This window comes from Podarcis vaucheri (genome assembly GCF_965113315.1).
Source record: "Podarcis vaucheri genome assembly, chromosome: 3".
In the NCBI taxonomy this organism is placed as follows: domain Eukaryota; kingdom Metazoa; phylum Chordata; class Lepidosauria; order Squamata; family Lacertidae; genus Podarcis; species Podarcis vaucheri.
The window spans coordinates 29,027,844-29,044,997 of NC_138761.1; the positions used below are offsets into that span (position 1 = coordinate 29,027,844).

Below are 17,154 nucleotides of genomic sequence, written 5' to 3' on the forward strand. Positions count from 1 at the left end.
TTGTATACAGAGGTTTGGCTTGCTTCTAACATTGCCATCCCTTCATGACACCCTCCAGTCGTACTTTCAGCCATTTCCTCCAGGCCTCATTTTTATGGGTTGACAATCCCATGCAGTTTTAGTTGTTGAGAGCCAATCTGATCCAGGACAGTGAGACATCACCTTACTTTTTGCTAGAAAACTCATAGAAGTGATTCATCATGCCAATATTCCTATGAAACAAGACGTTGTTTATCTCTCTCTTTGCAAATCCGTATAACCTACCACTCTGTTCAGAAGCAGAAAGTGAGTGATGTATTACTGGGCGGTAATCAGGAGTTGTATTTTTGCTGTCCAGGGAGAGAGTCTGGTTTGTCATGTTTTTGTGTGTTTCAAAATTGCTCAGTACTCCTCAGTAGTTACAGTATGTTGCTCTTCATATGACATTCCATTGCCCTAGATGGCGATGGATGAATGAGCCATTGTAAATTACGCTTAATGCTCCTATGTATTTTTGCAGACCAAACATTTTCTCTAATATTTGGGAATTATTTTTCTGCATGGCGGGTGGGAACGCATGAGAATGAGGCTTGGATGTGCAGAATTGGTCCAAGGACGCATTCTGGGGGCAGTGGGTACTATTTCTAGGTTAGCGGAGTCTGTAACCTGAAGCGTCTGTAACCTGAAGCATCTGTAACCCGAGGTACCGCTGTATTTGACTTTTATCTGCAATGTTTTACTTTGATTTTTTAAATAAATAAATAAATAAATAATTGTGGTATAAAAAGCTAAAGGGACCCCTGACCATTAGGTCCAGTCATGGCCAACTCTGGGGTTGTGGCACTCATCTCGCTTTATTGGCCGAGGGAGCCGGCATACAGCCTCTGGGTCCTGTGGCCAGCATGACGAAGCCGCTTCTGGCAAACCAGTAGCAGGAAACAGGAAGCCTTTCAGATGTTGTTGGGCCACAGCTCCCACCAGCCTCCTCCAGCAAAGCAAGTGGTCAAGGATGATGGGAGTCGGAGTCCAACAATATATGGACGGTGCATTGGTTCCTCATGCCTGTCCTGTTTTTCTTCAGTTACCTCAGACTCTCTTTCCCCTTAGTTAGCTTACTATTATTATCATAAATTGAGGTGATGATGATGGCAGTGGCTGGCTTCCCATATTTCCCCTCACACTGCTTGTTCCTGCTTTTCAGAAATATACTATTGCTTTCACAAATACCTTCTGTGTAGGCATATGCATCTATGTTTGTGAATTTGCTGTAATTAAGCTTTTCCCTTAAACCTTTTACAAATGCATACAATTCAGAAACTCAGGGGAAACAGTGGGATGGGAGAACAGAGAGAAGCCCATTTTCTGATGAAACATGCACATCATTCAATTTCTTATTTTGACCTTTTAATTATTTGTGTGTGATTAACACATAGTTAGGTGCATTATCAATGGACTTAGCCATGACTAACTCTACATAGGATCAGGCTTCAAGAAGATAACAAAACATATTTGTAGTAGTGAATATTCAAAGCTTTCAGCGAAACTTATTATCAAAACTGAGACAGTATGAGACACTTTCCAATGAAATCAAGTGTAGATTATAAGTCAAATTCACCTGCCTTCTTCCTGGGTTCTAAATCCTTCTAGGCAGTAGAAGGGGAAAAGTTTAATTTAAGATTTTAATCTTTTTCATATATTATAGCATTTCTATAATGGATTTTGTGCTTCTGAAAACTAAAAGATTGACAGCTCAGGATATTATAGATCTATTAACCATTGGTTCAATGGGCATCACAGGAATATTTACTATTCCAAGCATGAGTGCAAATGTTTACCAGGTAACTTTATATTGAATGTTTTTATATTCTCTTGTCATTCTGTGCCTTTTCTGCAAGGTGGGAGTACAGTATTTTAAATGTTTATGAAGAAAGACTCCATAGAAAAATGCCCAATTAGTATTATTAGTAGACTATATTTAAAGAAGCTAGAAATGGAAAAAAATAAAATTCAGATTCAATACATAACCATTTTAGATATAGCCTCCTGTTTCTGTCTGAAATAAATGATGAGAGCACAATCTCCTTCGTATACACAATTTCTCATATTTTTCAGCAGTTGAAAACTACAGAGCCACACACAACATGAGAAGGAGCAGATCATCATAGTTATGGAACATTACATTTATATTAACCACCATTGTGTTGGAATACCCATATAATGAAAGTAAATAGCTGAAAGTTTAGCTGATTACCACACTTGCTGGTGAAGATCAGCTATTAGTAGATGGAACCCTTCTAGACTGAGGGGAAAGTATCACGAGATAGCGGCCCAACAGAGGATGTGTAACAACAACTTTAATTTCATACTAAACAGTACACTGCCTGAGAGTTCACTCAGCAACTCTTGGTATGACAAACAGACACTACACTGGGGTTGTTAATGCTTCCTTTTTGGAGAGCAGACATCCCCAGAATTGGCTGCATTTGTCATGAACTCAGCAGAGAAAGGAGAACAAGGATACGGTTCCTCTTTTTTAAAGGCTCTGATAATAAATAACTGTCTGAAGCCAAATTAAAATGAATTAATCAATTGCACATAAGTCATAGATGGTGTGACTAGATGATCGCTATTAAATTAAAATTCACAATTTGACATTAAATTATATTTCCTCAATTCGAAGGCAATACAGCCGATTCTATTGCTTAATTATTATTGTTTTATCACAAACCAGAGATGGCTGAAGACATTTTGGTGCCTGAAGGAGAAAACCTAAATATTTCTCCTCCCTGTAATTATGGTCACACTTGTAACAAATGAATGCTGTAATTTGGTATCAAGTTTCCTGAATGCATGTCCCATTGAACTCAATGGAACCGAGACATCATACATACATATATTGATTCATTTTAATGATTAATCCAAATCTGCCACTTAAGGAAGGATGGTAAGGCCAACACTGGTATGAACCATTCCTTCCTAAATCACAAAAACCAAAAACACGAAAAGCAGATGACTTCAGCAGACAGATAACACATTTAATATATATCCCACATTTGTTATATAGTACACAAAAACTCATGCTTACCAGGAATTTCCCAAGCTACAAATATGGAATGTGCATCAATTGTTGTGACATTATATGGGGTGCGGATTTCCTCTGGTGTTGCCACAGGTGTTTGGATAATGTATTTGCCACTAGTATTGCTCCCACCCCATGTGCTGGCTTCTAGCTGGTAAACATATCTATAAACAAACAATGGGGTACAGTGAGCGGAGGACAGAAAGAAATGTTCACAAAATAATCAAATATGTTAGTTATTTGGAACACATTTACTTTAAATTTTAGAAATGATTAGGTTGATGAATGAACATCATAAAACATGTGTGTCAGATACCAGTAATATTAAATTTTCTGCCTTTCTCTCTCTGTGTGTGTCTGTTATATATATGTATGTGTAAGTGTGTGTGTCTGTGTGTGTGTGTGTGTGTGTGTTTGTAACAGATCATAATCCTTGATTACACAGATCACTTGCTCTCACTAGAGTGAGGAGTGGCATTTGGATTCAGTCTATTGTCTACTGGCCCTCACACATAACTAATGAGCTAATAGCACTGCTGATCTGTTTCGTCTGAAGCTTTGGAAAACTGAATTCAGGTGTTATCATGCCCTCAGCATTCATAGGAATGCTAAAGAGATATCCATATATGGGGTCTAACAGATCATGTTCGAACATTTTCAGAAGATATAAATACATTATACTAGATTAAACACTTATTAAACACCTCCGCCATTTTACCTGCTATTTGGTTGCAGGCCAGAATCAGTGAAATTCAGATTTTCTTTACCATCCTTGAAAATCTCTTCTCCATTACAAAGCAATCGATATTGAGAAATAATTCCATTAAGTTGCTCCGGTTCATCCCAATATAATTCAACTACTGTAGAGCTAACTGTGATATGACGAGGCTGTGACCATACCCCTGTAATTATATCAATAATACAGTGTTAATAACAACATCTTTGCATAATCATTTAATGTTATAAACAAGCTAGGATGGTAGGCTGTGTTAGTTAATAAAGCTGACATCCAAAATCAATTCAGCTTGATCTCAATGAGAGCAAACAACGTTACAATTTATTTATTTTTTAAAAAAATAATTTTTAAAAAATTAATTTTATATATAACCGGGTTTCTAGGGTGGCTTACAAAATGTGTGTGTGTGTGTGTGTGTGTGTGTGTGTGTAACATTAAAACACCACAGTATAAAAGAACAGTCAGGAAGATTGAAAACAAACACCAAGCAGCATAAAAGCTGGGGGAAATCACAAAGGGTTTTGTCTACAGATATGACATGCCTGGGGAAAGCATGCCATAGTTGGGTGCCACAACAAAGTAGCCTACCATTGCACCTGAGATGGCAAGATCACCCAAAGAAAAGCAATTTTTGAAGATATTAGTGTATGGACCAGCATACCCTAGGTAACCAAGTTCTTAAGTATCCTGGTTCCAAGATGTGACTGTACAAATTCAACATCATATCTGAATGCCAGAGTTTTTTGTTTCTTTAAAAACAAATCTAGGCGCTGGTTCTTCTGGTTAGCACAAATGCTATAGAACATTTACTGCTGGTGTAGGTGCCTCCAAGTTCTGGAGAACTTAATATATTTCTACTTACCTTGAGGAGCAGCTTGCAATGTTCTACCTGAACTTGTCCGACTAGAAGTGCATCCAGCAAATGTACATGCTGTGAGTGTAAAGCTGTAGTTTCTGTAAGGCTGAAGATCTAAACAACCAAACCAAATAGGATTAAAATGAAGTCTTCAGATGTTTGCTCTGACCCAGATTTCCACCTGCGAATCTTCCCTACGAAGTGTACTGTATGGGGTATTATCAGGGCAGACCTACATTTTTGGGACACTGATGCTTGAACTGTTATGGGGAGCCCTTCTCAATCAGCAACAAGGTCTGGCTAGCCACTGTTATCCCCTTCAGTGGGGGATCAACACACTTTTACAACATCTCTGCTGCTGAATCTCACACTTTGCGGTTGTTGAAATGTATACAACAAAAAATTAATCTGTTTGAGTTGTGTGGCTCAAATTACGCCTACTAAATAAAAAAATTGTGTTTGTTTCTGTTAATTATTATGCTATGGTCAGAAATGCATTTGCTGGTCATAGTCTTTTCTCTCTCCTTCCCAACACAACGATCACCCAGATTCCCAAAGCACTCAAACAGATATGCTCACAGTGGGATACACTGAGTGTTCTGTCAGGGTAACAATGATAGCACTGAATGGATGCCAACCCAGCACCCATAAATGCTTAAGGGGAGCTTGCTGGATCAGAGCAAAGGTTCCTCTAGTCCAAAATCTGGTGAACTCCAACAGTGACCAGTTTGAGGCTTCCCGGAAGCCCAGAAACAGAACACCAAGACAAAAGCTTTTCTCATGTTGTTAGTTCTCTAGCAGTATGTATTCAAAGGCATACCACATATTTGTTTGTTTAGTAATAGTTAATAGCCACTTTTTCAGTCCCCACTTTTAAAGCTGTCTATGGCACTGGCCATTGCCACATCTTGCTAGCAATGAATGCCATCAGTGAGTTATATTTTGTGGCGCTGTGGGCTAAACCACAGAGCCTAGGGCAGGGGTCTGCAACCTTTAAGACAAAAAGAGCCACTTGGACCTGTTTCCGAAGGAAAAAAAAACCCTGGGAGCCGCAAAACCATTGTGACATTTAAAGCATGCGCGCCGCTGCCCTCTGATCTGACAGCGGGCGGGAAGGTGACGTTGGGACGGTGTGTGACTAAGGCACGCACCGCCCCCAAGCGACATTACAGCCAGTACAGCGCCTGCCACTGTGGGGAGTGTCGGGGCGCACAATGCGCCTCCTCCCCTCGCTAGTATCCACCCCGGAGCCGCAGCAAAGGTGTAAAAGAGCCGCATGCGGCTCCGGAGCTGCGGGTTGCAGACCCCTGGCCTAGGGCTTGCTGATCAGAAGGTCGTGGTTCGAATCTCTGCGACGGGGTGAGCTCCTGTTGCTCGGTCCCTGCTCCTGCCAACCTAGCAGTTCGAAAGCACGTCAAAGTGCAAGTAGATAAAGAGGTACCGCTCTGGCAGGAAGGTGAACGGCGTTTCCGTGCGCTGCTCTGGTTCGCCAGAAGCAGCTTAGTCATGCTGGCCACATGACCCGGAAGCTGTACGCCGGCTCCCTCAGCCAGTAAAGCGAGATGAGCGCCGCAACCCCAGAGTCGTCCGCAACTGGACCTAACGGTCAGGGGTCCCTTTACTTCTACCTTTACACATATATCAACTCTTAGTTCCAGGGTCTAGCAGGATTTTATACAGAACTTGCTGCAGTATTTTATACTCATTAACTGTGCATTGGAATCCATTCCAAAATACAACCTCTTCCCCTAGTCAGTATCAGTTTTGTAAGTCATTTCCTATTTCTCTATCCTTAACTTACAATTACCTCCCATGGCTCCACCTTTATATTTCTCTGCATTCCTCCACCACAAAATATTTCAAGACCCAACTGCATCTTTGAAAATGGGTTATAAATATGTAAATATGCATTCATTCTAATGCATAAGTCTCGAAACGCAGTATCGAGGAGGGGAAAGACACCAGATTTCCTCCTTTTACGAGCACAGAAACCACTATTAGACTTCTGTTCACATTTTGTATTTTCCCTCTAATCTTCCTTGTCCTTGCCAGTGATGGGTCCCGCTCTTTCTTATCTCTTCTTCTCTACCCTTTGCAAAATGTTTTCATTAAACTAGTATTGTAAGTACTTTAAGAAAAACAATGCAATTCTATGACAAGGGGAGAAAAAATCCTTTGGGCAGAACCCTTTGTCTAAAAACGGTTAGATGACAGCTTCATTGTTGTTGTGGATTTCAAAATGGTCATACATACAGAACAGCAATACACAACAGGCCCATCGGAAGGGAAATACAGTGAATGAATGAATGAACGACACCCAAGGCTTCAAGCTGCTTGCAAATTGAACAGGATGCAAAGCTTTGAAAAATAGAGGAGTCAGAGAGACGGTCTGGATTGTAACCTAATCATGAACTTGAAGAGAAGTGTGGTGGTGGTGGTGGAAATCTCTATATACTTAGCATAAAAGCAAGCGGGCAAAAATGATAGTTGCAGGCTAGAAAGGGAAAGACATGGATGGGAGCCAAACATTTAACAGTATTTCATGATAGAAAAGATTACTGTGGCAACAGATTATTTCAACTCCCCTAAAGGGAGTCATGTTCATTCACTTTTAAAAGTAAATATTTATTAGAAAGCACTATTTATTTACAACCATTTAGTACAGACTGGAAAAAAATGGTGTAAAAAAGAAGACTGTATGGGTGGTTTTTCATTATTATTGTCCCAACGTCATAGATGGGAGAGAGCTCAATCTGGGGGGCAGCTGATGATCACCTCATGGGTATGCAGGAGAAGAAGGTTTTAAATGGGGGTCTTTCCACTCATAAGGATCATTCATGTCCTCCTTCAGGATAAGGCTTGCCTCTTTGTTTTGGAATGATCTGGAAGTTTGAATTAGCAAAAGCTGTTAAAAACAGAGTTGTCCTGCCTGTGTATCTTTTCTCAAAGGACAACAAAGAGACCAATGGATGGCCAATTCTGCCAAAATGTTTGCTGAATGTACTCCTCCATGGGCATAATTCCAAAACCCATCTGGAATTTGTAAAGAAGGCTGAGTGAAAACTTTGCAATATATAAATAAAAACAAATAAGCAGCATTTCTTGAAGACTGCATATTCATTTGAATAATAAATTGGAAGAAAACATTGTGCATGCACGGGAGACCTTTTCTTCTGTATTTTCACATGCTCTTGCTCTCTGCTTGGGTGCAGATATAACACAGATTCATGGTTTAGCAGCAGAAGCCAAAGCATGCCTCCAGCTCATATGCTCCTCTGGCATGACCATAAAAATGAGATAAGAAGTTTCAACTTCCGTTTTTCATTGACCACACTTGTGCCAGAGGTGAAGAAGGAAAGCTGTGAGCCTGATGCATCTTGGTTTGGAATCATGTCTAAATGAGCACACACACACACACACTTCTTTCTTTTTAAAGTACTGCTGCCAAATCCTCAAACTGCTTTGTAAATGAGTGAGTTTAGAAAGAAATTTGGTAGCTCAGGAAGAAATCTGAAGACGAAAACTAATAATGTAGGTGTGAGGGCAGAAATCATACCTTTATCCCTTCAAATATCAGGCCTTGTTAAGTCCCAGTCTAAAACAAATGCATGAGTATGCTGTTCTCAGGATATTGTTGCATCAGTTTATATATATTATTCCAGCCCAGGCATCCACAACGTTGCCCAATTTACAAATTTACTACAGTGAAACCTTGCATGGGAAGTGTTTGCATTGTTGCCACTGTTTTTGTCTAAATAATATTGTTCATTAGATGACTAATAAATGGAAATAATAATAACAAACAAACAAATGGGTGATATAACCCACAAAAGCTTGTGCCACAACAAACACGTTAATCTTTAAAGTGCTACAGGAATTCTTGTTCTTTTTGCACGACAGCTATCCCCCTTGGGGATTTCCACTTTTGTGAAATTCTCTAACCATTTCAGTCACAAAATATTCTGCACAACATATAAAATATGTTCAATGAAAGGTATGTAAGTGGATGTGCCTGTTATGAAATAACTTTAGTAAAACGGAGAGAGGAATCTTTTCAGAAATTCCATTATTCTGGAAGCGTCTGAGATGCAAAAACAGACTGGGGAAAATGAATTCCTGTTCTTGCTGCTGAAGAGGGCAGTCTTAGCTTTCTTTTAATAGAATGCCCCCTAATTATTTTAGTCTCCCTCCCCATCCCCCCGCCCCCGCTTGCATTAGCAGGACCATTTGTAAAGGAGTAGTAACACAAAGTGAAACAATGCCATAACTGTCATCCAAATTGTTCTGTACAGAGTACTGGAAGTGTTCACTAATAAATGATATAAAAAGGTCTTTTATTGACAAGCTGCCATAGGCTGTTTGCATTAGAGAATATGAGAAGATGATGGCTGGTGCCCCTCGCTCCCAGTGGCATTCTACTCCATGCGATAGCAGAAAATGCTTCAGTTTACTTAAAGCATTGATAACACCTCTAAATAATTAACTGAGGACTTCCTGTCTTCAATTACTTAATGCTTTTTTTAACATCTTGAGAGGATTATAAGCAATTTATGGATTTCACATGACGAGCACATTCACCGCTATTCCCACAAAGCATTTATGGGATCATGTTTCCAAAGCTTTGATGTAATTAAAAATAAGCAGCGAGACAATGGTGCCGTGGCAAGGTGCAAGCCTCCTCATCTGCAATTTGTAAGGCACTCGGATTGAAAGTCTCAGGGAACGCTAATGCTACAGCTTCATTAACGTTCAACTGTTGCTCTGGGAACAGCAGAGGTTTTTTGAAGATGAGAAAAATCAAAACACAGGTCCACGGGGGCCTGAAACGATGGCCAGTTCAAACATCTGAGATATGGGAAGTAAGTACAGTTGTTTTAGTGAACACCATGAATTTAGAGTGTAGTAATTATCACGTAGAAAAAGCACTATTCCACCTTGAGGTGGAATAAAAGGCACTCTTGCCTTGCTCAGTATGGGGAGGTTCTTGCTGAATACAAAAAAAAAAAAAAAAAGAAAGCCATTGGAATGGTGGGGTTGTTTTCACTAAAGCTATAGACAACAGAAATATTCATTGGCAATTGCTTTGGCAATTCTACTTCATGACAAAGGAAATTCCTAGTCCAGGCCAACATGGCAAACAGCAACAAGAAGTGGACTGTTGCTTTTCATGCTTTGCTTTTAAGGTTGCCAGAAGCACAGATAGCTCAGTCGGTACACTGTGAGACTCTTAATCTCAGGGTCGTAGACAATGGGTAAAAGATTCCTACACTGGGAGCTGGACTAGATGACTCTCCTGGCCCCTTCCAAATTTCTAATTCTATGATACTGCCAACCACCATTGGAACTAATTGTTAGACTACATGGATCTTTGGTCTCATCCAGTGAGGCTCTGTCTAGTATTTTAAAGCCATCACTTAACACTGGATATTAATTAATTAATTAATTGGTTGGTTTGATTTATATCATGCTGTTCATTTTCATGATCCCAGGGCAGGTAGCAATGATTTAAAAGCTGTAACAAAAAATAAAAATCTAACAATTAAAGGGGGGGGTGTAAAACAGCAGGTGACAGCCATTATCAAGAGTTTCCACAGCAAATACCAAACATTCCCCAACAACATTAGAGGCATGGATGCATCCAACAGAATATCCCTCATCAGTCCTCATGAAAAAGCCCAAGAGAATAAAAATATTTTTAATTGGCATCGGAAGTTGGCTAAACATGACATTTCAACACTAGACTGACAATGCAATGTTAACAGAAGTGCATTGTGAATGTTAGGGACGCGGGTGGCGCTGTGGGTAAAACCTCAGCGCCTAGGACTTGCCAATCGTCAGGTCGGCGGTTCGAATCCCCACGGCGGGGTGCGCTCCCGCTGCTCGGTCCCAGCGCCTGCCAACCTAGCAGTTCGAAAGCACCCCTGGGTGCAAGTAGATAAATAGGGACTGCTTACTAGTGGGAAGGTAAACAGTGTTTCCGTGTGCTGCCCTGGCTCGCCAGATGCAGCTTGTCATGCTGGCCACGTGACCCAGAAGTGTCTTCGGACAGTGCTGGCCCCCGGCCTATAGATGTGAGATGGGCGCACCACCCTAGAGTCAGACACGACTGGCCCGTACGAGCAGGGGTACCTTTACTATTGTGAATGTACTGCTGCTGCTGCTACAATTACTACTACTACTACTACTACTACTACTGGGCAGATAATGTAATATAGGGAGAACAGTAAATTTGTTTGTCCAATGACAAATTATGACTGTCCCCTGGACCAACATCTCAGGATGTGCCCGACAGTTTTGCTTCATCAAAGGAATTTGGAAATTATAACAAAACAATTTTAAAAAATGAACCTCACATGTATTCAGTGCTTTTTTTCTAAAAAATAATGTTTGGGGGTACTCTCATTTTCCTGCTCATATTGAAATACTGCCCCTCAATGAGGCCAAACCTAGATTCAAAAAATGTTTAGGGGTGTGCATACTCCTGCGTCCCCACTGAAAAAAAACCTGCATGTATCTATAATTTCAGATATTTATATGCCACTTAATATTCCGATATTTTAAACAGTATGGCGCTGTGTGTGTGTGTGTGTGTGTGTACGCGCGCACACAAACACACACACACACACACACACACACACAGTCTACAGGAAAATCACTGATGTCCACTGCAGGTATGTAATACAAGGAGCATCCAGATGTAAATGATGCACTACTGATAACCCAACATCTATAAGCACAAAACACTAGCAATAAACAAAACCCCAACTATTCATACAGATGTAAAAGTATGTAATTTGGGGAGGGGTTCATGGCAGTATCAAATCTTAAGTTTGAGATAAGAACATAATTAGGGGAGAGAGAGAGAAAATAGGTATTTAGTTTCATGATTTGGGACACAGTACCATAAGGAGGAAATGTGATTATTTTACTCTTATGTTCAAAAGCTTCCACCCTCCCTCAGCATGAGGGCTTTATGTGGCAAGATCAACACATGTTTCCATGGTGAAGAGTTTATCATGCCAAAACCATGTAGAGTTTACCACCCAAAATCTGCCCTAAAGTGCTGCTGAAATGGGAAACATTGCCCAAGTGTAAACCCCAATTCTATGCAGTGCATGATGTAAGAAATATGTCACAGAAAAAGTTATTAGATGGCAGAGTGGAATTTACCACATCAGATTGCAACTTCAGGAATCATGTTTTGGAATGCCTTCCTACATGAACACATACAGCCCAATTTCCTGCAAGAAGAATAGAGTATGGAGTGAAAAAGCTGGGCAGAAAATGTCTCCCAGCTATGCTAGATTTTCCACTTGCAAGGATTTAAAAGTGTAGCAGCGCTATGAAACAGGCAACCTCCACCTGGAGTCTGAAATTGTATCATCTACTCTGGCACCTCAGGATTCCACTACATCATTCTATGTGGGCAAACCAAACCCCTGTCTTATCCTCAAAGGGACTTACCATCAAATATATAAGACTGCAACATTTAAAAAGTCTGAGTGCTAAATAACCGGTGAGCATTTTGCTTAAAGAGCTTTCTATCCTTACCTGATACTGTATGCTGCATCTTGCCTGCAGTGTCAGTATATATAAGACCTTTCCCCATTTGACTGATCTGGTATTCTCGGATGATACCATTTGGCTTCCTGGGTGCCACCCAGCTCAAACGCAACGCCACTGCACTCAAAGCTGTAACTGTTGGTGGCTGAACAGTCTCTGGGACTCCTTGGACAGTGACTGCAACTACCTGAACACACATGAATTAGACAGCAATTTATTGTAATAGTACAGAAGATACCTTGATCAATGAGAATGTCACTTCTAGTTTAAAATGTTGTTGTTTGCTCTGGCATATCATTACCATGGCTCTGTAGTACGTTACTTTTCTCCCCTTGGTTTATTCCACACACACCCCAGCAAAATCTGACCTTGAATATGTTTACACATGAGTCTAGGTGTACAATTTATCAAAGCAGATTCACAACGTTTTGCCTTCAGTACATAGTGCCAGGCAAGAGGAAAATCTGGAGAGCAGGCTGTCTTGCCATGGAACTCTTGATAACACCCTTCCATATGGTTCATCAGTGTCTCTGCATTTTAACAGCCTCATTTCTTCGGGATTTTTATCGCCAGTAAACATTGGCATAAACTTTGATGCCACTGCTCCCCTTGCCACTTGCTGGGGTGCCATTAGAAAGAGTTGCTGGCCCTTCCTCGGCTTCCAAAAGATTACTTCCTTTCCTGGTTGGCAGAGGGCCACTCATACATCAGCTGGTAAAAGAGGTGTTAGGCACTCTCTGCCGGCTGCTACAGACTGTGTACTATTGCGTGGTGGAAGGGAGGGGCAGCAAAGGTCTCCTGCCTGGTGCTTCCAGCTGAAGGAACAGATTTACCCAAAGGGAATGAGAAGAAGCTTAGAAACATTGACAATGAAGAGAATATGTACAGCAGAAAAAATAACAAGTAAATCATATCTGGAAGGGCCTTTCTGGATAACCAATGCTGAAGCTTCTGTGTCCAAATATATTGTTGTAGTATCTCCCCACAGCTGCTCCCACCCTCCAGTGGAGAATTAACCCACCTTGCTACTGTCCGCACAACCAGCAACAGTGCACGCACGCAGTTGATATGAATATTCCTGATATGGTTGAATACCACCAGTGTCTGTGAAACTCAGTTCCTTTCCTCTGAAACGCTCAATCCCATTTCGGAGAATAATGTAATGAATGATGATACCTTGTCATAAGGGGGGGGGGGAATAATGTTTTTGAATTAAATATATACCAGGAATTCATATGACTATTTTCACAAAATATTATAAGGAAAGAGTCGTGCCTGGCAGCAGCTTGCAATCAGGGATAGTACTAAATTGTGGGCAGGGTGTGAGGGAGGAGAGAAGGAAAGTCAAAACAGATACAAATCCAATTAGAAAGTCTTTGTGACTTTAAGTGAAATTAAGGACATCCCAGCCTTGTTCAAACATAACATGAAACTATGGCTCTGAACTGCAGCAAAAACTTTCCTTCTCCTTACAGCCATACTGAAGGAAGAAAAGGATGGACGGAGTGCATGACCCCATCTTGTTCATGTAACACTAAGCCAGGCTTCCTCAACCTCGGCCCTCCAGATGTTCTGAGACTACAATTCCCATCATCCCTGACCACTGGTCCTGCTAGCTTGGGATCATGGGAGTTGTAGGCCAAAAACATCTGGAGAGCCAAGGTTGAGGAAGCCTGGCTTAGTGTTACATGAACAAGATGGGGTCATGCACTCCGTCCATCCTTTTCTTCCTTCAGTATGGCTGTAAGGAGAAGGAAAGTTTTTGCTGCAGTTCAGAGCCACAGCCAAACCTGGACATACTGTGGTTGGTCTTGAGTACAGTTTACTGAAACAAGCCGGCTTCAAACCATGGTTTATGAAGATGGTTTGATTCAAAAAGCAAGGGGTGAGCCACAGTGTAAAGTCGGGACAAAATACTTAATTACATTGCAATATATCACTCATATAACACTAAATCACCATTTAACATTGAATTGAATGAGGCCTGTGTGAAAGTCTTGTCAATTTGAACATGGGGCATTCAAAAGAGAGGTTTCCTGTGAGCAAATCTGAAAGCAGACCAAATCTAAAAATGCCTCTTGCATCAAATCATGTGGGTTCAAACATACTTTTTCTGATGCAGCACATGGTGATACTGAACAGTATCATTAGTTGCTGCAGGGTTGCCATAAGTTTGGTATTTGGCATTTGCAAACAGCATTCGGGCGGGAATCACTGGATGTATGGCAGCCCATGTCAGAAGTGCAGTTTTTGGCAAATGTCATTAAAAAATAGCTCAAAAACTCAGGTTTTTTAAAATGCATTGGGGGGCGGGGGGAGCTCAACAACTTTTTTGAAATATGGCAACCCTATTGTACAAACTGTTCATTTTAAATTATCAATCTGCAAGTCATGACAATAAGGGTGTAAAGCATTATTGGAGTGCCCTGCAGAAGTTATGTGTGATAAATCTTCACCATATCAGCCTGACACTTCTCTGCTGAGGGCTGTCTGGCTACTAATGGAAGACATATATGAAATGCAGGTTTGATCTCTCTGGAATCATGACAAATACATGGGTGATGAACTTAAGCAAAGTATTTATTATTCTATAGCAAGCCCATTGGGCACAAAAGCACTGAAGGAAGGGTGTGGCTCAGTGACAGAGCATCTGCCTTGCATACAGAAGGTCCCATGTACAAACTCAGGCATTTCCAAGTAGGGCTGGGAGAGACCCCGTCCCAAACTCTGGAGAGCCACTACCCATAGGTGAAGGCAATGCTAAGCTGGTGGACCAATGGTCTAACTTAGTATATGGGCAGCTTCCTATGTTCAGTTCTGTATCAGATCATACAATATTTTTTATCAGAATACCATTTGGCTGCCGAGGTTCTTTCCAGCTTAGAAATATTATGTCTTCACGGTTATCTACTTTGGTCCACTGGGGTGGACTTACACCTTCAGGCACATCTTGTTTAGTAGTAGCTCTGCCAATTTCACTTAATCCTCTTCCGTATTTGTTCCATGTGGCTACCCTGTACTCATATGTGACATGAGGTTCTAGTTTCAGATCTATAAAGAGAAAACATTGTCAAAAGACAACAACCAATTTGGACATGTACATGCAAATGTTGCCAACAAAGTAGATGAGACATGGTTTACCTGTGAATGAATATTGAGTTGGACCTCCAGTGTAGACCTTCTCCTCCAAAGTTGGGCATATGCCTCCATCTCCGTTCTTCTCTGTATTATCCCAGTAACTCTTTATCCAAGCACATATGTGAGCATGTTTGTCGAAGTCACATCGGCCACAGTATGCTGTTGCTTCCATGGATATAGGGCACAGAGTGCTAGCTTTGCATTCTTCTTTTACCTACAAAACCAGTTCCCAAGCTTTTTAGTCCATGTAAAAATGATCTAATCCAACACATACACCTTGCTTTCTCTTACACACATTCAAAGGCACCCCACGATACTAATTCTCATGCAGCCTTTCAGAATCAAGCAAGGACCTTGTTTTATGTCCCCAGGCTTTTTAGTAATTTAAATCTTGCCACATGTTTTCCAAAGCTTTTATGATATTGTGGCTATTAGTTATAATGGGTTGCTTCCACAGTTTGTTTTCCACACATGGAAATACTCCTTACATCCCAGTGGAGAAATCCTGCGAGTGCGGGGGTGGCATATTTTCATAATTATTTCCCCACCCCGCTTACCTTGCATCCCCAAGCAGCATCTCCTTAATTGTTCTGGAGCAGGTGGCAGGGGGAGATGCAAGGGGAGAGAGGAAAGTGGCAAAAGTCACCTTACCTCCTCTAGCAGTATGAATGAAGTCTGAATCCAACCCTATGGTTTTTGTATTTACATTTAAATTAAGGTATTCTTTCTGCAAATTGCCAAGGGAATGTTATTATTCAGGGGTATAAAAGTATTGATAAAACATAAATAAATTACTACTCTGGTTTCTAGATCAGTGTAGTCCACACTCACACCCAATCTGCATCCATCACAATCTGAATCCTTATTTTTTAAAAACTGAAGATTCCTCCTTCACATTGTGACTAGTGAGAATACAAGGGAAGCACATGCATTTTCCTAAAATGATACTGATCCACAGATCTTGTTCAAAATTCTTTTTTTAACCCCAAAAGAATTAGCACATGACATTCTGATGTTGTGTGGAAGAAGAAGAAGAAGAAGAAGAGGAGTAGGAGTAGGAGTTTGGATTTTATATCCCACACCCAAAATACAGCAATCCTGTTGCACAGTCATATAAGACATATAAGTCTATATGGAGCCCCTCTCCCATTTTCCCAGTCATGCAGCGCTATGATTCTTAAATTGTAGCCATTGCTGTATTTTTAGCTTGTCTCCAAGACTAAGACAAAAACAGAGGAACTACTGAAGTAATTGAATCAATACTGAATCGCAGTGTTTCATCTCATAACACAGAGCATACCCATAACTATAGTGTCTACTCAGCACCTACCAGTGCTTGACCCTTCTTGTTCATCCAGCTGCATCAACTTAATGCCAACTTGTTCCCTGTCTCTGTCAAAGAACTCTTGGAACAGTAGTTTTGGGAAGGGGCCGACTAATGAACATAGGAAGCTTCCTTGTTCAGGCTCAGACCATTGGCCATCTAATTCAGCATTGTCTACAATGACTGGCAGCAGGTTTCCAGTGTTTTAGGCAGCTCTACCTGGCAAAGTCAAGGACTGAACCTGGGAACTTTTGGCCCCAAATAGATGCCTACCACTAGACTGCAGCAAATGAAACTGAGCTTTAATTTGGAAGCCTTCTCAGTGGCCTCCTATGTAGCAGCCATCACATAAAATAAAATTAGGTAAAGGTAAAGGTAAAGGGACCCTGACCATTAGGTCCAGTCGCGGACGACTCTGGGGTTGTGGCGCTCATCTCGCTTTATTGGCCAAGGGAGCCGGCGTACAGCTTCCGGGTCAT

General features: G+C 41.0%; 1 protein-coding gene across 7 annotated transcripts in view; it reads right to left on the reverse strand.

Annotated features, from left to right (window-relative positions):
* The window catches only part of USH2A (usherin), a 432,976-nt gene that overhangs the window by 83,001 nt on the left and 332,821 nt on the right, over positions 1 to 17,154 (reverse strand). For all 7 annotated transcript variants that reach the window (XR_014218160.1, XM_082217159.1, XM_082217162.1 and 4 more), the window contains 7 exons: positions 15,355 to 15,565; positions 15,067 to 15,264; positions 13,235 to 13,389; positions 12,202 to 12,400; positions 4,657 to 4,764; positions 3,777 to 3,960; positions 3,065 to 3,222 (listed from right to left, as the gene is read on the reverse strand). Coding sequence is in view for 6 of the 7 variants with exons in the window: in XM_082217159.1 (XP_082073285.1) it covers positions 3,065 to 3,222; positions 3,777 to 3,960; positions 4,657 to 4,764; positions 12,202 to 12,400; positions 13,235 to 13,389; positions 15,067 to 15,264; positions 15,355 to 15,565 (1,213 nt within the window). In the remaining variant the exon portion in view is untranslated. The remainder of the gene's footprint in view (positions 1 to 3,064; positions 3,223 to 3,776; positions 3,961 to 4,656; positions 4,765 to 12,201; positions 12,401 to 13,234; positions 13,390 to 15,066; positions 15,265 to 15,354; positions 15,566 to 17,154) is intronic.